This window comes from Uloborus diversus, chromosome 5 (assembly GCF_026930045.1).
Source record: "Uloborus diversus isolate 005 chromosome 5, Udiv.v.3.1, whole genome shotgun sequence".
NCBI classification, from domain to species: Eukaryota; Metazoa; Arthropoda; class Arachnida; order Araneae; family Uloboridae; genus Uloborus; species Uloborus diversus.
This window is the reverse complement of record NC_072735.1, coordinates 9776123-9800689: the sequence shown is the minus strand read 5'-3', so window position 1 is coordinate 9800689 and position 24567 is coordinate 9776123. Positions and strand designations below refer to the sequence as shown.

General features: G+C 31.1%; 1 protein-coding gene across 1 annotated transcript in view; it reads right to left on the bottom strand.

Moving 5' to 3' along the window:
- Window positions 1-24567, bottom strand: part of LOC129222436 (serine/threonine-protein phosphatase 4 regulatory subunit 3A-like) — a 46201-nt gene that overhangs the window by 16598 nt on the left and 5036 nt on the right. Inside the window, exons 2-6 of the mRNA XM_054856950.1 lie at window positions 13378-13422; window positions 13174-13290; window positions 13000-13054; window positions 6672-6748; window positions 1213-1306 (exon numbers count right to left, since the gene is read on the bottom strand). Of these exons, the coding sequence (XP_054712925.1) occupies window positions 1213-1306; window positions 6672-6748; window positions 13000-13054; window positions 13174-13290; window positions 13378-13422 (388 nt within the window). The remainder of the gene's footprint in view (window positions 1-1212; window positions 1307-6671; window positions 6749-12999; window positions 13055-13173; window positions 13291-13377; window positions 13423-24567) is intronic.

The window sequence follows — 24567 nt, the reverse complement described above, 5'->3', positions numbered from 1 at the left end:
AATTTATTGAGAACACAAAATATAGCAGTCTCGTAAATCTGAGCTAATAATTGGGGTTCACGCTACCTTGGATTAATGAAAACTCGTATTGCCCGGAAAATTTCTTCAGATTAAAATTTTACTCTTTTAGATAATATTAGGAGAAGAACCTTTTACTTCCTTATACAAATAAAGAGAAGTATTTTTTTCACAAAAAATTTATCACTGAAATGTCAACATAAATTTCACTTTTTAATTCTAAACGAGTTTTGCCCTTTTTTTTTCAATGTCTGATCGTATTTATGAGTGCAAATTTGAAGGCAACCAAACATGCATCTTAACAGTGATGAATCCACTGTGATGAGTTTTGTTAATACGTCTGTATGTGTCTCACAATACACAATCAAGGTTAGTTGTAAAAATTTTAAATTCCGTTTTTACGACTTGTGCGGTGTCAAGTTGTGAAAGGTCACATGGCGTCTGTGATGACATCCCATACAGACGTACATACAGTTGGGTTTGAAAAATTTTTAGTTTTTACTGTGCTTTAAAGAGTGGTCAAATACTGGAGGTGAGTAGTCAATTACTGGCAAAATCTCACTTTTTAACTACTACTGAAAATAATTTGAAAATTATTAACTAAAACAGAAAAATAACTAACAATCATTAATCCTGATAGGTTTATTGACTTTTAGAAAATTTTCAATTTTTTTTATTTTTTTGTGAAATTAGGTAGCATTTGTAGAAATGTCCACTAAATAGCCAACTACTGGTGAATCATCCTACATCATGTCAAGTTTAGAGAATACAAGACATAAGCATAAATGTTAGTACTTAAAAAATAAATTACGAAAAGAGGTACTTTTGGAAAAATTAGGGGAGAAAAGAAAGTTTACATATATGTCGCTGCTTTAAGAGCTCAAATTTTTATGCTTTCTAAAATATGTAATAATTCGTACATGCAAAATTCATTAAATAAAAGCAAACAATTGTTTCAAGAATTTTTAAGTAATACGTAACAGTGAAATTTCGTTTTAATTTTTTCGAGAAATGCAATATGTACACTTCTCTGGAGGACCACCTTTCTTAATGACCTATTTTTCTAGGAACAGCTGATGGTCGTTCCTGATAAGTTTCACTGCACTCATCAAACCTATAGCAGCACAAAGGAAGCAAATGTCATCTCATGCAAAAATATATTGGCAATAAAAAAAAGTAAAACAGTAACATCACCTTTACTGGGTTTATCTTCTGTTGTGTTTGCAAGCATTGGAGCAATTAATACATGCATACAGTGCTTGTAAAAGAAATTCAGGAAATCTGATTTCTGGAATAAATAAGAATGAAAAATAAATGAATATAAATTACTATGAGGATTTAGATCACAAATGGTCAATTACACAAAGTATAAAGCATTGCTTGAAAAACACTAGGATCACCACCTTTCCTGGTTTGACAAAGTTCAAAAATCATTGAAAAACTAAAAAATAAAGCTTTCTATTGATATAAAAAAGACTCTTACGACAGATTTAAGTTTCAAGGTCATTCACAGTGTCTTGTTGACCTTGAATATCTCAAAACATGCCCCCTTAGAATTTCTTCAAAAAAATATATTTTATAGCTCTAACATTATTCTTCCACTATCGCAAATGGCAAGGTACTGAAAAAAAAAAAACAAGGAATGTTTACATGTTTTACATTTTGGAATTCCTTATGTCAGGTCAGTGACCTCCTTACCATTTCCGATTTAAATGAAATTTTGTATGAAGGACACATATGACAAGATAAGTAATCCTGCCAATTTTCAGAATTCTACTTCAAAAATTTTACGAAAGACAGGACTGTTAAAAACTTAAAAAGTGAGAACTTAAAGTTATGACATGCAAATGACTAACTTCTATCCTAAGGATAGAACAAACATTTAAAACCCACTGTAAAGTTAAAGAATTGAGCTTTCTATTGGTATAAAACATGGCTTTGTCACGACAGGTTTAGGTTTCAAGGTTCACCATGTGTCAATGGTGTGAACGTTTTCAAGTGTTCACCATGGTTCATTTCACTGTGAATTTTGACCTTGAATGTCTCAAAACACACCCCCCTTAGAATTTCAAAAACCTATAACCTATTATAGCTGTAAAACTTGTTTTCTAACATAGGCTGGGGCCGAAATGTCAAGGTTCTGCAAAAGAAATCAAGAATATTTACATACAACTTCCTGTAACTCAAAGCTATTGGCCGGTCCCTTGGGACTTCATGTTTTGGAGAGTCAACTGAATTTTCGTTAAATGTTTCACATTACTTCTGTCCTAATATTATTGTTTTCATTTTTGGACGCATTATTCATGAAGTACAAACAAAACTCTGTCATTATCAAACATGTGAAACACTGAAGTAAAATAATACTGAAATACCACGGCGTCATGACATACTTTCAAAAATTACATAAACTAACTGCTGTAACCAGGGACCCAAAAGCAGAATACTTGATGATGTTCTTTAACATAAAACCATTTGCCCAAAATTGTTCTGCAAGTACTTCAAGTATTGTATACACAAGCAAGCAACGTGACCCTTTTCTACAACACCCCCCCCCCCCCTAAAAAAAATCGTTCATACAGGTTTATTTTTTATTTTTCAGTTTTTAAAACTTGACTAGATTCTCCAAAAATATTTTTTATGCTATCTAAAATGCATAGAAAGATACAAAATTTTATGAAAAATCAAACCTAGGTGTCAAACCACTTTTTTTGGGGTGGGGGCGGGGGGGGGGGGGGCGGGGGGGGGGGGGGTAATTGTACATGGGATGAAGAAGTAAGTGAATAATGTTCATAAACAAATAAATTACTAAAATAATAAATAACATGAATTGAGTTAGGGTCGCATATAATAAAACACTTCAAAACTCTCTAAATAATAGAAATATTTTCAGGATTCAAAAAGATTGAAATCTCAAACAAGTCACATAATTTGCGGCGATGGACATGTTTCAATGTTGGTATGTTTCCAAAAACATACGTTCAGGTTGCAGCGGCTGAAGTTAAGTAATATAGGGAAAAGGGCAACCAAAAACGCTAGAAAAATCAGAATCTTTCCAGAGTGATGATGAAATTTCTGCAGAAAATCTGCAGAAACTGCCAATTTTCTATAAATATCTTCAAACTCAAGATAGAATTTTGCACAAATTCTGTAGATTTCATTAAGTTCAAATTAAATCTATAGTTCCTGCAGATGACTTATCGAATTCAACATTTTTCGCGAGCTTCCCACCGAATTATCTTAATTTCCCTGAGAATTTTAGATTTTCTTCTAATTTAAAGAAATTTGCAGAATTTGTGTAAAATTCTATCTTCAGTAGGAAGATATTTGCAGAAAATGTGTCTGACTTTTCCTCTCAAATTTGAACAGAATGGTTCTGTTGTTTAGGCATCTGTTCTCCGACGTACGTCGCAAATTTAGTAGTATTCTGCTTTGGGGACCAGGGATACCTAAGGATAATACCAGGGCGTATTAAAAAACTATGAACTTTTCAAAACATTAAAAAAGGATCTTAGGAATGTCAGTTATTAATAAATTAGACAGTTTATTCATGACTGAAAAGATTATTAACAAAGCTAATCTATCATATTCTAAAAACTATTGAAAATTTATTTCAATTTCAAACATTACTGCACCAAAAAACTATGAGGTAACACAAATTTCAATATTGATGCATATTGTTCAAATCAAATTTAGTAATGAAAAATTTATTTCAATTTCAAGCATTACTGCGCCAAAAAACTATGAGGTAAAACAAATTTTAATGTTGATGCCTATTATTCATATCAAATTTAGTAAAGATAACAGAAAAATAGGGGAAAATAAACTAGTCTTACATGAGATAAAAATCAAATTAGAGTTAAATGGATTTTTTTAATTAAAAAAAATTAATCTGATTTTTTAAAAAAAATGTTCAACCATAGTTTATAAATGCACCACTTCTGGAACACAGGATTGGAATCCATCCAACACGATCGAAATTTGTTTTTTTTTAAAAATCTTTATCAAATAAAAATTTTTTTTTGCAAGAAATTTCAAAAAAGATTAGCAATAAAATAAAAAATTGCTGCAAGAGCGTGTTCAATGCACAACTGAAATCATATAACACAACAATAGTCCCTTTGTTTACCCTTTTCTCGAAAGGATCTATAATTCAATAGATCGTTTCTCTTTTGACCAATCGCAGCACGGGATTACGCAGCGTGCTCTAACCACTCGAGCTGCCCTTTCGTTTAAGTAGAGAATGAGTTAATGCGCAGTACGCATTACTATACAGATTGGAATCAAGTTAAACAAATCGCAATGCAGGAAAACACTGCACCCATTGGTTAAGTAGCTGCATGCGCAGAAAGGATTTTTTTTCACAGGAAAAAAATAAAAATACGGATTTCCACCAAAATGAAGTTTTTGCTTTTCAAAATAACCGAAAATAAGGAATTCCGTTAAAATACGGAAAAATCACATGTCTGCATTATACGGGAAGCTTTGTCATATAGGCTAAAACTTGCTGTTTTTATTTCCAAGATCTGTTTCTAATTAAAGATAAAAATTACGGTTCTAAAATAAAAGTTCTGTCATATTCTAGCTCTTATTTAAGAAACTTGTCGATTTGTCAAAATGCATACTTTATGAAGAAGACGCCCAAAAAATTAAAACAATAATATTAGGACAGAAATAATGTAAAGCATCTAAAATATGTAAACATTCCTGATTTTTTGCAGTCCCTTGCCATTACGGTCCCAGCCTACGTTTTGGTGTAGTGGAAGAACAGTGTTCGAGCCACGATATATATTTTTTTGAAGAAATTCTAAGGGGGCGTGTTTTGAGATATTCGAGATCAAAAGTCACGGAGAATAACCTTGAAACTTAAATCTGTGATGAAAAAATCATGTTCTATATCCATAAAAAGCTCTATTTTTTTTTTAGCTTAGCAATGGTTTTTAATTCTACTATCATTAGGATAGAAGTTACAGTCATTTATTTGCATGTCACAACTTTCTGTTTATTTCTCACTTTAAGTTTTTAACAGCCCTGTATTTCGTAAAATTTTTGAAGTAGAATTCTAAAAATTGGCAGGATTCCTTATCTTGTCATATGTGTTCTTTACACGCAATTTCATTAAAATCGGAAATGGGGAGGAGGTCAAGCAGGTCACTGACCTGAAATATGGAATTCCAAAATGTAAAATATGTAAACATTCCTGATTTTTTTTCAGTACCTTGCCATTACAATCCCACTCTAAATTCCGGTGCAGTGGAAGAATAATGTTAGAGTTATAAAATATATTTTTTTGAAGAAATTCCAAGGGGGCATGTTTTGAGATATTCAAGGTCAAAAGTCACAGTGAATGACTTTTGAAACTTAAATCTGTCGTAAGAAAGCGACATTTTATATCAATAGAAAGCTCTATTCTTCAGCTTTAAATGATTTTTGAATTTTTATTCTACTCTAATTAGGAGAGAAGTTAGTCATTTGTATGTCACAAACTTTTCGTTCTTTTAGTTTTTTAACAGCCCTATATTTCGTAAAATTTTTCAAGTAGAATTCTAAAAATTGGCAGGATTACTTATCTTGTCATATGTGTCTCTCACACCAATTTTCGTTCAAATCGGAAATGGTGGTCAAAAACTTATTTTTCATTGATTTGACGTGGAATTACCCACAAAGGAAAAACATATGTAAACCATTTATTAAGCTTTAAAAAATACTTCTTTTAGCCACATTGTAAAGGATTAACATTTATTTTATTTTTACTTATAATTTAACCATCATACTTGCATCAATGGATCAGACATAAATATGAAGTGGCAATCCTTCCCACGAACGAAGTCAAATGGTAAACTTTATGAAGCAAAAAAAAGTGTTAGAACCTCCCAAAAAGGGTCATTAAGGGACTGGACATTTAAACTGTAAAACAGAGGTGTCCCTTTCCTGGAGATACACAAGTTGCTTCATGCATGTCTACTGCATTAACAATAATTTAATAATAAATATATGTTAATATTTAAGATTTAATATTGAAAATGTTTCTTGCATGCAAAAAAAGTCAAAATTATTGGAATTAAAGCAATTTTTTCAATAAAATTAGAATTTTAACAGAATTGCAATTTTTCTGTCTCAATATCCTTTAGTGACTTTAAACCAGAGACTTAATACAGTACAATGGGATCCCTATTGAAAGGGACGAGGAATAGAATTTTTCTTTTTTTCAATTTCAGGCATGCTTTTAAAGAGGTACAGTAGAACTACAATTATCCAAATCTCCTTAGCAATTTCAGAAAAAAAAAAGACAAACATACTACGATTCACAAAATGATAATTTTGTCTAAGTGTGCTATTGTCCTTCATTCTGTGAAACTGGTGTAGGACCAGTGCAAACATTATTATGATAAGTCATCATCTATTTGTGCAGCTCTATTGTTGGCTGTCGTTCGTTGCTAGTCAGCCGGCCCTTTTTATTTAATTTAAAAACTCGAAAGTTTTTCTCTCCTAATTTCATACATGTAGTGATTAAGTACAATATGTAGATCTTTTTCTTAGAAAATAACCAGTCATCCAAAGTTGATTATCGGAATGAGGTCTGGTCCCAATTGATTTGGATAATTGGAGTTCTACTGTACAACTATCCATAGTATTCCATCTTGTGCATTACTTACATTTACAGTTGCCAGCATGTTTTCAGGATCCAACAAAATTTTTATTATACCAGACAAATGAACAGCTCCTCCCATTTCTGTAATCAGATAAAATCTTAATGTAATTCTAAGAGTTGAATAACAGGAATGGGTTTTGAAGGTGAAAAAAAATCAAACAATTCTTTAAATTAAGTTATCAATTTAAAATCAAAACTAAAAAGAACATAGAACCAAAATAATTCATGTTTTACTTCATAGAACAGTGAATAACGTCTGATATAACTTTGCAAAACAATTAACATTGCTAATTTTGAAAAAATATTGCTGTAAGATGGAATAAGGCACTGTATCTACTAGGGCTGGGCAATGCATCGCCAAAAACTGGTGTGCATCCTATATCATCAAACCAGTTTAGAATTTTTCTCTAAACCAATGTATTGATACTGCTCCGATGTATGGACAACAGTCCAGAGCTGCTGCTATTTTAATCTCTAATTTTTTCACAGAAATGTTACCTAGCAGTGTGTCGATCCAATCTGGTTTAACAATGAAGATGTAAAGAGTAAGAGTTATACCTTCATTTCTCCCAAAACATGTAAGAATTGCACATGTGTTCTTAGTTATGGATAAAAGATATGTTGAAGAACTAGGAAGTTTATCATAGTCACTTGCCAGAGAAAAAGCAAACTTTAAAGAGCAAAATAGCAACAAAAAAATGCAACATGTATTTTGGTGTTATAAGAAGTAGAGTTCCTAGCACAGATGTCACATGGGTCGGCAACTCATAGTTCCAACCCCTGCTCCCCCTCCCCAAAAAAAACTTTTATAAATGTTTTATGTAAACACAAAATTTATATAATTTTCAAACACAACTCAGTTCTATTTTTGTGGCATAGCAAAAGTTAGGAAGACAAATATTAACTGCAAATCCATTTTATGCAAAGTTTGTCCGAGATGATATATGTAACCTTCCCCTCCTCTTGCAATATTGGCAGGGGTCTGCCCAGGATTTTTCACAGGGTCCGTTTTTTGTGAAAAATAAAATAATTTTGTGAAAAATCAATTATTTTTGTGAAAAATCAAATAATTAAAAAAAAATTTTTTTTTCTTGTAAAAACGAAAGTTTAGACTCTTGAGAAGGTGGAAACTGCATCATTGACACTTAAAGTTGAGTGTTTTTTCTCTTTTCTGTTCAGAATATCATTCTTGAGTGTTTTTCTAGTATTTGGGAAGAGGGGGGAGGCATCGCTCCCTGGGAGATGGGCACCTCTCAAGTATCGATATTTATCTACCATTCTACATCATGTTAAATTATACTAGAAATGTTTTTTGAATAGTATTAAAAATAACTGTAAGAAAAAAAAATTAGGCAGAGGTTCAGCATTTAACTTTTTAATCCAAGACACTGTTTAAGAGCACAGAGTTTCGTTCAAACCTTATAAACTCCGTGATTTTCACAAAAATAAAAAAAATATTTTATTTGTTTACCTCTTAACTAAGCGTACTAAACATCGAAAAATCAGATTTCCACATCGGATGCAATCCTCAAAGTGAAGGAATCAAAAGTATAAAAACGGCTTGTAAAATAAATACTTTTGATAAAATTACTTTTGAATTGCATTTTAGAGTCCTATGATAAACATATCATTAATATCTGGACACAGTTGAAGCAAAAATAAATAAATAAATAAATAAATAAAAAAAAAAAAAAAAATAAGCCATCGATTCATCATTTTAATTATTGACTCATAATAGAAAATGGAATTCCCCTTTAAAAACTTGAAATAAGCTTTGTTACAAAAATAAAGAGACTTTTCATTTATTTGCATCCTAATAAAGCGAAGTTAGCTTGAAAAAAAGAATAAAATATGATTCTCGTAGCGGATGTAAAAAGATTGCGTTTTTCAAAATGTAGGCATCTATAGAAAAAAATAACGGTAAATAAAAGTTTATTTAAAGTTAATGAATCCTTTTTAGTATCGAAAAACCAAACATATATAACTTTCTCCCAAAATAACAGTTTAACATCGCACCACCAGACACTAAGTGGCGATAAGTTTGAATTTTGTAACCCTATCTGAAGCGATCACATCCGCCCCACCCATACTATCCTTTGCAGTTCTAAATTCATTTCGCTGTATATTATTGATGATTAAATCATGAGTGGGGAGAAAAATGCTTACTACGCCTATTCCCAGAATGTTGACGCTTTTCCAGCTTTTCCAAAGAAGTTTACAACAACACCGTTGCATAAAACAACCAAGCAAAATTATAAACCAAACTGACTTTCAGCTGTTAATTTCTTTCAAAGAAACCAACAACAGGCATTATATTTATTTGGCAGTAGTAATTATTTATGGCTTGCAGGAGCATCAGCAATTAGCTGATTTTATATAAGTTGATTCCTCTAATTTAACTTTAAATATGCTGTATTATTTTAATTTGAGATTTGCTTTTTCAATAGACAATTTGTGAAAGATCCGTTTTTGTTTACCAGAATTTTGTGAAGGGTTCGTTTTGGTTGATCGGATTTTTGTGAAAGGTCCATTTTGGTTGATCGGATTTTTGTGAAGGGTCCGTTAACGGACCCAAATTTGTTCTGGCCAGACCCCTGATTGGGCACTCTATTTTTGTTAAATTTGTTGGATTAAATATAGTTTAAGATATATTGGTGGAATTTTTCAGAAAAAAAGTATTTACATTTTTAATAAACTATAAAACTCTGAGTGTCACCCGGTGCAACCCCCCTCCTTGCTATTGATTACAAGGAACCTTTTTTAATGCAAGAATATGTGAGCTTTTGAATAGAATGCATGACTTTGCATTCGTTTACTTACATCTTTTGCATTGGAAAAAAAAAGCTCATTGTAATCTCAAAACTTGTCTTCCATGTTTCACTAACTTGTGCTTTTAGCAGCTGTATAATACACTAAGCGTCCAAAAAAAAAAAAGTCGCAGTCGAGTTTTAAACGTTCCAATTTTGGAAGAAGGTGATTCAATGAATATTACAGATATTTTCATAAATCTTTGTTCGATGCAAGCTTAAAATGAAATCTTTGCTCGATGCAAGCTTAAAATGTGGGCGTTGCACTAGAAGACTGCTTAGTTCGAAGTAAGCGATGGAATCGGTAGTTGTGTTCGAGGAAGTGATGTGAGAGTTAAAAAAAGAGGCAAATTGTTGGCCTGTACCAAAGTGGGACCAAATGCAAAGATAAAGTTGAAATTAGAGGTATAGGATTGCGAACTGTTCAACGCATTATTAAAAGGTGGAAAGATGGCGGATAAGCTACCTGCTAGCGACATCTTTGTGGTTGTAAATCCATTCTGGAAGAACGAGACGGGCGTTCTCTGAAGCGATTAGTGAAGAGAAATCACAAGAAATCGACCATTCAACTCACAGCACTCTTCAATGAGGGAAGTAAAACAATTTCCAAGCGCACAATGCGACGAGAACTTCAAAAATCGGGACAAAGAAGCTGTGTTGCAATAAGAAAGCCACTTGTGAGTGCCATTAATCGAAGAAAGAGACTGCAATTTGCAAAAGATCATAAAAATTGAACTGTTAATGATTGAGGAAAGGTCATGTGGTCCGATGAGTCAAGATTTACGCTCTTTCAAAATGAGTCAGGGTTCGAAGAGAGCCACACGACACAATGAACCCTACATGTCTCGTTTCCACTGGGCACACTTTTGGAGGCAGTGTAATGAACTGGGGTTATTTCTGTTCATCTGGACTAGGCTCGGCTGCATTGTGCACCAATCAAATGAAGTAAGTCTGCACAGTACCTTAACATCTTGGATGAAGATGTTGTACCATCTATGGACTTTTATTTTCCTGACGGTAGTGGTGTATTCCAAGACGGGTGGGTATATATATGGTGTATTCCAAGTGGTGTACGCCAGAGTACACCGGGCTACAATTGTTAAATCTTGGTTCGATGAGCACGATGCATGATTTCAACACATGATTTGGTCACCACAAAGTCCAGACCTCAATCCATTCGAGAATCTGTGGGACGTACTCGAAAAGGATTTAATATCACACACCACTTCCTTCATCTATCGAACGTTTAGGAGACCTCTTGATAGAATTGTGGGCTAAATTAAAAACGGATACTCTACAAATGCTCACTGAAGCAATGTCACGGCGTATAAAAGCTGTAATAAGCACAAAAAGTGGTCCAACCAAATATTAAGGCATGCGACTTTCTTTTGGACACATAGTGTATAATGTATTTCTTTCTGGTACTGAAATCTGTTAATTTCGTATCCGGCATTATATATAACTTTTATACCTTGCATATATTTTGCAAAATTTAAACAAGCAAGTTTAGTTTTAAAAAAAAACCTTACATCGTGATGCATTGCTACATCCCGATGTTAGGTTGGCGATGCATCACGATGTAGAAATTCCTACATGCTCAGCTCTACTATCTAAGCAATGTGAATTTTGCATAACTATGGAAATAATCAAATTGTGCATTTTTGGTTATGAGATGTTTAGATAAATTTTGGTATGAAAGAATTTTGACAGTACTTTTCTGTAGTTTGTTTGGGGATATTTTTCTTTTACTGGCTATAGTAAGCTTGCAATGAATGTTTCTTGGCATTACCATTATGTGAGTGTTTGAAAATAAAGGCATCAAATATGTGTCTAAGCCCTTCTTGACTAAGTTTTTTCCTTCTCGCCCCATCAACAAAGACACAAGCAGGGTTTTAATTGCATCCGTTCCCCTTACATTATTATGCCATTGGAAAGAGTAAAATATATAATAGCACTAAATTCATGATAATTTTAAACCAAATACCTTTTCCCTTATCTCATTGAAATTATTACTTTTTCTGAAGACTTCTAATGCGCTGAACTAAATAGCAAAGATATTTTTGTATGTACAACAATGACTATACAAAAGGTAAAATTTATATTTTAAATTTTAGCTTTTGGAAGGGAGACTTAAATTTTATACATTCCAACCCAGAAACGAGGGGATCTGAGAAATTCGTGGCTATAAAGAAGTTTTATCAAAATTACAATGGAATACATTTATACAGAATAAGATACAAACAGTCAATATTTATGCAAGCATTTAATTGAAATACAATCAAGATTAAAATTACTCAGACTTGACTTATTTTCGAATTACAGGTATACAGTTTAGACATTTGTTTGTAATTTTGATCGCAACTTTTATTTGTTACATACTTTGTATTTTTGTTTCATTTTTACAAAACATTTACTAAAATCTGAATTGCTTTCAAAAATTAAAAAAAAATTTGGTTTTCTTTTCAATAGCTCAATAACAAAAACCTTTTTTTTTTCAATTCAAATAACTAAAATTTTTAAACTATTCAACTAACATAAACTAAAACTTAATGCAATTATTTTTAAGTACAATATGGTAACAAAATTTTGTGCTAGTTTTTCAACTAGCACTTCAGTTATCATGAAAAGTTTTATAAAAATCTTCTTTTTATGAGCATATTTGTTTTTCACTTTTGAAAACTTCAATCTTCAAAAGATAAATATAAACAGTATGTGACAAACCATTAATTTCATGTTGCAAATAATGGTGTTTAATCATTTATACAAAATAACCCTGACTTTTGTTAGGCAATATTCCTTCAATTTGAACAGAATAACTATGGTTTTTTACTCCCTTTTACAAAGTAAAGGAAGTATTGTGTTTGCGAAAAATTTTGGACCCAAATATCCATTTTGACGATCCCTGACTTAATTACAATGAGTTTACTCGTGATGTCTGTATGTACGTATGTATCTCGCATAACTCAAAAACGGTATGTCCCAGAAAGTTTAAATTTGGTACGTAGACTCCTACTGGGATCTAGCTGTGCACCTTCCCTTTTGGTTGTCTTCGGATTTTCCTAAGGGGGTTTTTTACACCTTTTTTGGGGGAAATCATTGTTGATATTAATGCAAACTCAAGTGGTGTTATAATTTGGCAAACACTTGGCGACATATCGCCAAGCTTTTGGTCAGCAAGTTTCTTCGCCAAATTGGGATTTTTTTTTTAAATTTAAATTTGGTTTCATTTTGGCCAACTATTGGCAATATTTAGAGAGTTTCCCATTGAATCACATTGAAATGACTATTAGAAAAATTAATCTGCATAAAATGTTTTTTTTTTTTTGCTTCAGTTTGCAACAAACTTGGGGCAAAAATATTTAAAGTGTTCCTTTGCTTACTCCAAGGCACTACTATTATCATTAAATTGGGGTAAAAAGAAGTCATGTGATGCACACATACATCAACTCGTTCAGAAACAAATATCCTGCCATTTTTTTTCCTTTTTTTAAATATTTCTTTAAATGCAAAGGAATGTAATTATACCTGGGTCAGGATCACAGATCATCTGTTCAATAATAATATTCACCAGTAATTGATCCTAAAATTAAAAAAAAAGCAATAAATTAAAATACAATAATACACACAAATTTTGAAAAATCTGAACCAATTATACAGGCGAATAATATGCACATATGTATAACATATAAAAATACTTACATCATCTTGTTTGTTCACTTGCTGTAATGCATATTCACGAACCATGGACGGATTGAAATCAACAATATAAGATAAAATATCAGTGGAGGCTGCTTTAATGGCTGAATCATCCATGCTCTATACATAGTGAAAAATAGAGAAAAAAAATTAGTAAATAGTCCTATTTCATATTGAGTATTATAAAAATATAACACATATACTTACTAAAGTTATCTCTAAAGCTTGCAAAACACCAAGAGAAGATAGCGTCTAAGAAAAATAAAATTGAAACATTATTTACACATAGCTTAAAAAACACGCATACAGACAGAGAATATTCTAGAGTCAGGCTTGCAACTCTTATAGGCCTTTTTCACTTTTTAGCTTAAAACAGCTTTGCCCAGTAACAGAATTTCTCTGTCGATGAAAGTACATTTTAATAAAATGGCAAACTTCTATCAACAATATTTAGTTCTACTACAACTTGTCAGGAAAAACTACAAAATTCCACCAAACAATTAGAAATTATTCTTTTTGGAAAAGAGCGTTTTTCATTAACTTTCCAAGATTTCAACTGTGGTGGATCTTAGTCAATATATGTCTTTAACTAAAGTCCAAGTGCAGTCTAAGAAAAACCGCTCATTTACATGCTTTCTAACAAATAGAGCTTTTGATGTAAACAGGGGTCTGTCTAGGATTTTTCACAGAGTCCGTTTTTTGTGAAAAATCAAATAATTTTGTGAAAAATGAATTAATTTTGTGAAAAATCAAAAAAATTTGCAAAAAAAAAAAAAAATTCTTTTTGTTAAAATGAAATTTTAGAATTTAGAGATGGCACAAACTGCATCAATTAAACTTAAAGTTGAGTGTTTTCCTCTTCTAAGCCGAGAAAATCATTATGGATTTTTTTTACTAATATTTGGGGGGGGGGGGGGCATCGCTCTTTTAAGTATCAATATTTATCTACTATTCTACATTATGTTAAATTATACTAGATATATTTCTGTACAGTACTTAAAATAATTGTAACAAAAATATAAATAAATCAAATTCAGAATAGGGTTCAGCATTCAACTTTTTGACCCAAGACACTCTTAAAAAGCACAGAATTTCGTTTAAAACTTATAAATTCCGTGATTTAAACAAAAATAAAAAGATATTTCAATTGTTTACCTCTTAACAAAGCGTAATAATCATTAAAAATTCGAAAAATTGGATTCCCATAGCGGATGCAAAGAGATCGCAATTCTCAAAGTGAAGGCATCAAAAGTACAAAAACGGCTTGTAAAAGAAATATTTTTGATAAAATTATTTTAAAATTGCATTTTAGAGTCCTATGATAAACGTATCATTAATATCTGTGGACACAGTTGACCCAAAAAATAAAATTAAATAAACCATCTACTTAGCATTTTAATTTTTGACTCATAACAGAAAATGGAATTTTGCTTTAAAAACTTGAAATGAGAGTTCTAACAGAAATAAAGAGACTTTTCATTTATTTGAATCCTAATAAAGCTAAGTTAGCTTGAAAAAAGAACAAAATATGATTATCATATCGGATGTTAAAAGATTGCATTTTTCAAAATGTAGACATCTAAAGAAAAAAAAGGTAATTAAAAGAGTTTACTTAAAGTTAATCATCCTTGTGTTAGCATCGAAAAATCAAAATCCATATAATTTTCTCCCAAAATAACAATTAAAAATCGCACCGCACCGTGAAAACGCAAATATTGACAAGCTGGCAAAATGATGAGAATATTTTCTAATCAAGTCATTATAAAGGTTCAACGCCAGACGCTAAGTGGTGATAATTTTGAAGTTGGTAACACTATCTGAAGCGATCATATTTTTTCCTCACCTTTACTATCCCTTTGCAGTTCTAAGTTCATTTCGCAGATATATATTATTATTGTTTATTAAATCATGAGGGGAGAAAAGTGCTTACCAATGCCTTTTCAGAAAAGTTAACAAAAACACCGCTGCTAATTAGCTGTGATAAAACAAACAACCATTATAATTATTTGGCAGTAGCAATTATTTATCGCTTGCAGGAGCATCCAAAGAGTGCCGATTTTTTTTTTCTTTCAAAATTAGCCGATTTTGTATAAGCTGATCCCTCTAATTTGACTTAAAAAAAGGTTCCAAAAATTATCAGTTTATACCCAGAATTATGCGTTATTTTGCTTTCAGATTTGCTCTTTCAATAAACAATTTGACATCGATCTTGTTTATCAGAATTTTGTAAAAAGTCCGTTTTGTTTGATCGGGATTTTGTGAAAGGTCCGTTTTGGTTGATCGGATTTTTGTGAAGGGTCCGTTAACGGACCCAAATATCCTCTGGCCAGACCCCTGGTAAAGAATGAAAGAAAGAACATAACAAAACACACAACAATACCTTAAAAAAAGACTCCCGACTTTGTGGTTGTAGCGTCTGAGAAAACATACAATATTCCTTCAAAAATAAAATAAGTTCTTTTCTTTTCTGATCTTCTGTCGACTCATCAGTTAACTGAGCAAATAATTCAGATAGAAATTTTGAATCTTCCTACAAAATCACAAAACAGCAATTTTTAGCAAACAAGTTATAGAAAGAAATTTCTTAAAGCAAATGATTTCAAAATAGATAATGCACTTTAGGTCAAATTCCGATGGTTAAAATAAAACCTAAATGTTCAAAGTCATTTACGAGACTGGTGGAGAACTCAGAACTATTTGCAAAATAAAATGAATGTTATCATCAATTTTAAACTAAAAATGGTCCTTGCTATGAAATGATAAGGTAAAATATTTGTATTGAGTTAAAGAAGGTTTCTTTTTTAATAGAGTAACAAATGAAAGAAATGCATGATTCATTTTTACAAAATGTATCTAAAGAAAGAATTTTTTTAATAATTTTTGACTTTCATATATACTTAAAAAATGTAATGATTCTTTTGAAAAATTGAGGACTTTTCATGGTTTTAACATATCCTAAAATTTTGCTCAATATGATGACTTCTTTTTGCTGCGTTTGTAACATTCTATAGTTTTTGAAAAAACTATTCTCAACTATTTCCAAAATATTTAGAAAAATAGGTGAGAGAGAGAAAGCTTAGTACAATGGCTCTCAGTTAGTAATATTCATAGCCTTCGAGGTGTGAGTTAAAAGTTTACTCATTTTGGGAAGAAAAAGAAAAAAAGATTTGCATAATTTGGAAGTTTCAAAAATAAACATTTGATTAGCAGGATTGTGGCACAAGAACTGTTTTGGCGCAATTAGGTGCAGTCGTGGAAGCACTGAGTTAAAAGATTTTGGTATGGAAGGATGTAGAGGAGTAACACTTCGCTTTTTAAAAGCAGAAACTCCTATTTACTTTATAGAATCATGATTTAATTATCTGTGTAATTTTATTTTTCTGCATTAATCTGAACATTAATTAATACAGATACTAAGAAGTTCAACACATCAAAACATTGGCACTACTTTACAACACAAAAATCTCGCATGAGTTGAAAAATGCAGTGATTTTTTATCAAAACAGGTAAAAATAATTGTTGCAAAAATAACAATGGGGGAAATTTTATAATTGAAAGCAAAACAATGTACATATATATACACAATCAGATTAATAAAAAAGGAAACTTCATAGGGAAAGAGTACCAAAAGTACATTTTGCATCCATATTGTACTGGTATCTCGACAAATGTTCATAATAGTACAACGCATTTTTTAAAATATCATACATTTACAAGTCTTATAAAGATACACAAACGCATACAAAATAAAAAAAAGTATGGCATTTTATTTTAAATGCTTGTTGTACTTATTTTTCAGTACAAAATTCTTTCTGTGATATGCCCTACAAGCTAGAACACAATGAGTAAGGCCATGTTTATACACACCCAGACAATATTAACAAACAAATTTCATTTTTAAAAATAAATCACTGAACTAATAATTTATTTTGGCAAGGAACAAATGTCAGTTGTCAACTTTGAGGTGCCCCAAATTAATATTACTGAAAAGGGGTCAGGGGATACGTACCCCTTACTCAAGAAAAGAACATGTCTTGGGGAAGCAAAGTTATTTTAAGAAAAAATTAGTTTGAAAAGAAGGATCTTCAAAATGTTTCTCTCGTTAACTCTTGTTCCCTGCAAGAAATTTAATAAGTTTTAGCTGTTCGGTTGGTGTGATGTCCTAAAAACGCATTTATTTAGGCCTTTTTCGGACATCAATTTCAAAACATTTCTGGAGGAGGGTCCCCGAACCAACACCCTTTCACTAAGATTACTACAAAAAAGTCTGAAATTGTGCCTTTAAGATTTCAATTTTGAAAAGTTTCGGAGGAAGATTCCTAAACCCGTTCCTTACATCTAAACGTCTCCAAAGATGACCTGAAATTGCGTTTTATCTTTCAGGGAAAGAGTCTCGAACTCCTCCCTCCCAAAAATTGCCTTATGTTGGGAATAAATCTGAATTGATTTTGAAAATAACCTTACAATAAAAAAAATAAAAAGTTACTGACTATTGATCAGGTAATTACGTCCAACTACCGCTATTTCTCCCCCTCCCCTCCCCCGCTTCATTTTTCTTTTCTTTTTCCTATTGGTCTAATAAGAAAGTCTTCAAAATGCTACACTTTTCAATCCTCCTCCACCCACTAAAACTATTAACGAGCTTCTCAAACCTCGTTTTTAGAGCTTTAATGTCGAAAATTTCCTGGGGACAGTTACCAAACGCTTTTCCTACTGAAAGCATCAAAAATATTTTATGATTGCTTTTGTGGAGCTTCAATTTTGAAAAACGGCTGAAATTAAGAACATTACCAAATATGGTCCACAGTCGCGCTTTAAAGACTTCAGCTACGAAAAAATTTCGGACGAAGGTCCGACTGCTTCCGTATGAAGTCTGAAAAAGCAAAAACTACAATTTCGAAAAATTTTAGATGGAAGAGTGTTTAAATCTCCCCACCTAATACAACTGAATATCTCTTTAAAACTTCGTTTTTTAGGACTATAATTTCAAAATAGTTTTTGGGGAGAGTCTCAGAACCGCCCTACCCGCAACATCATCGCAGTTAGTCTAAAACTGCGTTTTTAGAACTTCAATTTCGAAAAATTGGGCGGAGAGGAGATGGCTTTTGCACCATTTTTTGAAAAAAGCCATTGGGGCAACTTTTAGTCTCACTCCTTTTATCCCATTAACATCGACAAACATAGCACTATAATGGCGTTTTCAAGATTAATATTTCTAAAAAATTTCCACAGAAGGTCTCCAAAATTTTTCCTCCTCGTAGTATCATCAGAGACCGTCTAAAACTGCGTTCTTAGGACTACAATTCCAAATGATTTCCGGGGGAGAACCCCAGGGTCCCTCCACCCACCAGAAGCGAGAATTTTTTCAGAGTGCCCTTCTAAACCTATTTTTTTTTTGGTTGCGTCAGACAGCATGAAGTCCTTGTCCCACCTCGGAAAATGAGAAAATCGGGTACTGTTGCTCCCCCACCCTCAAAAATTAAAATTACAAAACCAAAAAAAAAAAAAAGTGTGTGGGGGGGGGGGGGGAGCTAATCTTAGTTGCATGGGCCCCCTCCAAAATGAAAACATATATACGCCACTGTGATAATTTATGACATTTCTGTCATAATTCAACAATTAAGTATTTTTATAATTCAACAACTGAAAAACATTACTACATTCAAAACTATTACAGGGTTCATACACTTGTAGTTAAAAAAAATCCCTGATTTTTCCAGGTTTTTTTTTAAAGAAAATTCCAGGTTACTCCATTCAAAATTAAGTTTAAATAACAATATTTTCAAAATAATCAAACAAAGTACTTTCAAATTATTTTAGCGATTCTTTGATGCCACATGTCATGTACATTAGTGTTTTGCTGTAAAGTTTGTTTTCGTAAACTTACGTCTACTTAAATCTTGCAAACATGGCGACTAAGTGAAAAATTTAAGATAAGTAGATTTTTAAATTTGTAGCATAAAAGTAGTTATAAATAATTAACAATTGTTAGAAAGTTACAATTAAGACGAAATAGTCAGTTTTTAGCACATAGGCGTCAAGGTTAGTATAAAACCTTTTTTTTTTTTGGGGGGGGGGGGGGGGGGGAACAACCTAATTTTTTTTTCCTGGGTTTAAACCAGGTTTTTATTACTATTTGCAAAGAAAAACAATTTTATTTTAGGAAAATCATGAAGATTTTATGAATTAATTGTTAAGGAATGTTTAATATTCATACTTGTACCTAATTTCCTTTTTAATTAATTAAATAATTAAGAATAAAGTCTAGTAATTTCATTCCTTCATACTTAGAGATTTCTATAGAAGAATATTGCATGAAAATATCTAAATATTATAAAAATACAATACGTAAATCAATCTTGGTATAAATAATCAAAGAAATAATTTACTGTGATAGTTCAGACATTATTAATTACAAATAATCAAGAATAAATTCTTGCACATTAATTTTCTCATAATCATAGCTATTTACTATAAATAAAAAAACAAAATTAAAATCACGCATTCTTAAACATGGAAAGTATTTTGCAGCATCTACAAATGAATCATAAGTCTGATGTACATAATACAACTTGAAAAATCAAAAGATCAACGCATATTTTGTTTCAAGATTTTACCTAATGTAAATGTGACAACAATTATAGAAACAGGACAAGTAGGTTTTAAGAAAATAATTATGTTTTCCATTGTAGACATTTTTCCTGTAGGAATGCAATTTTTTAATCAAAGAAAAAAATCATTTAGTTAAAAGCCTCAGTACAAACTTTAATGAAAATACTCTTAACATATTTTAATAATGATGACTGTCATAAAAATTAATATTTATTGATTCTTCCACCATTCATACATGAGACTTCTTTTATTATATTTGGAAAAAAAAAGTTCTTTGAAAGGTGAAAATTTGGCTCCCCCCCCTCCCAACAAGAGCACTGAGTTACATGGATGTTTTCTGTTTCCATAATTTTACACATTTTGTTTTCTTGCTTTGAATGCATTGTCTAATGGGGATGCAAAATGTGTGCAGGTATAAGTGCAATTTTATACCTGCACACATTTGTGTGCAGGTATAAAATTGCACTTGTTCCAGGTATAAAATTGCACCAAGCAAGTGTTCTTGGACTTCCTTAGTTACTTTTTTTTCTTTTGTCATTTATCTAGTGTTAAGATATTTTTACCCCATGCATCGCTTCAATGGTACATAATACAATAAATCTTAAGTAATCAAGCAAGTTAGGTAGCATATGAAGTTTTGGTTGAAATATGCATGCTTTTTAATATCTTTTGAAATGCAAAATACTAACAAATAATGATAAATAAAATTATAAAAGAGTTACTTGGATTTTTTTTCCATGTAATTTTAGAAAAACTTAGTTGGTCTGCCTTGTATATTTATGTATCTAATAGAAAAGCTGCATAGATAAAAAAATAAAAATAAAATAAAAACTATTTAGCAAACTTGCATTACCTTAAAAAATATAAGTTTCTAAATTTATTAAATCTGAAATTTATCTATAAAGCTTTGCTAGTTACTTGGCATTAATTGGATTTTACTCTTTGTAATTTGTAATAATATGTAAAATTTATGAAAAGATTCGGGAAAAACAATGAAATTTTTCAAAAAAAAAAAAAAAAAAAAAAAATCTTTAAAAAAACCACATGGTTTGAAGAAGGAAAAAAAAAACATGGTTTAAACCAAACAACCCTGATAGGCGTCTAAATCAGTTAGAATTTAAAAAAAAATGTTCTGAAGATAAAATTTCGCATTTTTCCAGAAAATACGAATTATCTGAAAAAAAAAAGGTCACATTTTGCGTTATTATCAATGATTTGCATTGCAATAAACATCCAATGTCGTTTTCAGAAACCTACGCACTTAAAAAGTCTTGTCTACTACCATCTTGGGAATGACAAACATGGCGGCTACGCCAAAAATTAAGAAATATATTTTTCAATTTGTAGCATGAAAACCAATTTAAAATAATAAATCTTCATGAAACTACAATTCAGTTGAAATTTTTTAGCACATTTGCATCCAAGGCAATGGGGATAAGATTAAGTTTTATGAACAAAATTTTTCATTTCTCAAGAAAATTACATATTTAAAAATAAAAAAAAACACAATTTGTAGCACATTTTGCGTTATTTTCATTAGTTGCAGTTATAAAATTTGGGGGGCAAAATTGGAAAATTCCCCAACTTTTCCCTGATATTTTTAACTATGTCATTTTCCCCGACAATTCCAAGTTTTCTCGAAGCGTACGAACCCTGTATTATCTATAAGCAATATATCCACTGCAATTCACATCATATCATAACTCGACTTAGGGTTCGCCGATATGTATCATTCGGTCCACAGTCATAAGACATTTTCTTTCTTTTTTTTTTTGACCAACGTTTTACATTTAATTAAGCACTTTTAATATGAATTAAAATTATTACATTACTAATAATTTTAAGAGATTATTACTAATAAAATTAATATTTAAAAAATATACATATTATTTAGTTATATTAATAATGTACTGATACATCATAAAAGTATAGTACATAACTTTTTGGTTATTTTTAATAATAAATGAACCATATTACTATAATTAATATAATTTTTATACTAAAATACTGTAGTTAAAAATGTAAATATCAAAATATCATGATATTTTCAAAATAAATATTGGATATCTATATATATAAAAATGGACTTTGGTAAATTTGTTCCCTAAGATTTCAGAAACTACCCGGCAGATTTGGCTGAAACTTTCACCATTTGTTCTTTTTGGTACTGGGGGAGGTTTGTAGATCAGTTCGATAAAAATCCGATTGATAGTTCCTTTTTTTATTCTAATTTGTCCAAATTTTCGCATAAATGCCCCAATATGACGGTTAAAAAATACATGCACACATTAAAATTATGTGTCCATCGAAAGCGCTTACTTTTCTGCTGAAGATGGCATCTGTTAGAAAGTTCTAAGTTGTATGAAAAACGAGTTATGGGCTTTTTTTGTTCCATGTTCGAACGCTTTCCTCAACCCAATTCATTATTTAGTGCATCATCTCAACTCCCAGTTCATAGTTAGAATTGTTGAATGTTTTTGTGTTTCGTCCGACCGTTTGAGGCTTTTCTCAAGTCAAATCTTAAAGTAACGTTTTTTCCCCAAGATTGGCCAATAATAACTATAGATTTGGTTGATTATTTTCCATTTAAACAGAACTTTAGTGTAATTAATGTTTTTTTTTTATTATTTGTGCTGATTGGATTTTTTAATCATTATCCAATCTAACAGCAGAAACCTCGCCAACATTTATGCAGAAAGATTTCAGTGGCGGATGCATTTGGCAGTTTTTTCAACTGTTACGGTTTTTGAAGTCAAAGACTAAGTAATAATGTTTGTCAGCTTTCACCCTGTAAACAAAATATCGTCAATCAAAGAATCTTTAAAAACGTTTTTTTACTGTAAAATAATCCAGCAACTAAATTAGGCAAATCCATAAACAGCACAAAAACTTTCATTAATGTGACTTTGTGCACAAATTCAAACCATCGCCAAATTTTACTACTTATTTTGGAAACATTACGGATGAAATTTTTTTAGCGCCATTTTATGGTGACCAAAAGTATCTTAGCATATGGCGACACTATCTCTTTAACAAAAATTAGTAACATACCGTTTTACAAAGTAAGGAGGGAGAGCATTATCCAAGGTATCCCAAAACGATTCCCGCAAATTCGGTAATATTTTAAATCACACCTAGAACCCACAATAATTGAGATTTTCCAAAATAACTAAAGCAAGTTTAAGGGGATCACGGGCGCGGCTACATTTTTTTAAATAGTTCGTTCTTCAATAGACATACAGAGAAGGTAAGACTCAATGTAAAAAAAAAATGTTAACTGATAAATCTTTTTAAACATGTGAAGTTTAATTTCATATTTCGGAAATTCTTCAAATTTGTATACGCTTAAATTTTGTGTTTTCGTTTCTAAATGAATACTATTTTGCCCTTTTTACTTACTGCTACTTTAGTTTTATGAGTAAGGAAGAAGATAGATTTTAAGTCATGTCAAAAAGGTGTGTTTTAAGTTCTTTCACTTAAAACAGAAAACAAATGCAAGTAACGATTGTTTCTGATAATTATTGCTAACCCAGGCAACACTGGGTATTTTTGCTAGTCATGATATATATTGACTGATATATATTGGCGAATCCTGTTATGTACTATTTATTTAAACTTTTTTTTAATGATTTATATTAAAATAATTCTTGATTCAGATATAAAGCTGTTGAATTATTATTTTTTTTTGTCTCATTAATGCTTTATAATTTTATTTGGGCATGTATTTTTCAGACAAACACGGCCGTCAGGCCCAGTAGCAGAAACTTTCTGGCCAGCCTGCGACACTATTTTGGGCAGTTGAAAATAATCTGCAGCATTATTATCAGTTTTATTTTGAGTTTTCATAAAATACACAAGTAAAGGTCAAGACTCAGAAATTTTCCAACAGGCCAGTGGCCGTTAGACCTGAAAAACTTAGTGGCCACCACTGTCGCCGTTTTAAAGTATAAAAGAAAAGGGGGGGGGGGGGCAGTTTTCACTACTTTCGTAAAATAAATAGAACTCTAGGCACTATGAAAAACAATTATTCAATAGATATTTAAATGTTGAAAATTTAAGTTAAAATAGGTTTTTGATTTTTTTTTTTTTTTTTTTTAATGAATAAATAAATTAGTAAATGAGAAGTTGATAGGAAACTGCATTTTAGATGAATGTTTTAGTTTACAGAAAAAAGCCTCCAAAGCAAATACAATTGTAAACAGCTAATAATTTACATTTTTTATGAAAATCATTTAAAAAGAAACATGATTTATTGTACATTTTATGTAATCTTCAATAGTTTGTATTGAGGTAAACATCAAATTCTGTTTTGGGAAACTTAGGCAAGTAATAGCCTTGTCTATTTCCATCTTGCGAATGACCAAACATGGCGTATACGCGAAAAATGCATGGTTCTAAACATATTTTTGAATTTGTCACATAAAAGTAGAAATAAATTCAAAATCCTTAAAAAAACTACAATTTAGATGAAATAGTCAATTTTTAGCGCATTAGCCTCTAAAGCAACAAAGATAAGATATTATTCTAAGATAAAATTTTGCAATTTCAAGACAATATTTAAGAATTACCCGAAAAAAATGCCACATTTTGCAGTATTCAACAGTTTGCTTTGTAATAAAAATCCAATACCGTTAATGAAAACGTAGGCACTTAAAGAGTCTTGCATACCAACATTTGGGAATGACCAAACTAAGACTAAAATTAAGATATACATTTTTAAATTTGTTGCGAAAAAAAAAATTTTAAATAAAAATCCTCATGAGATTTCACTTTAGTTGCACCGTT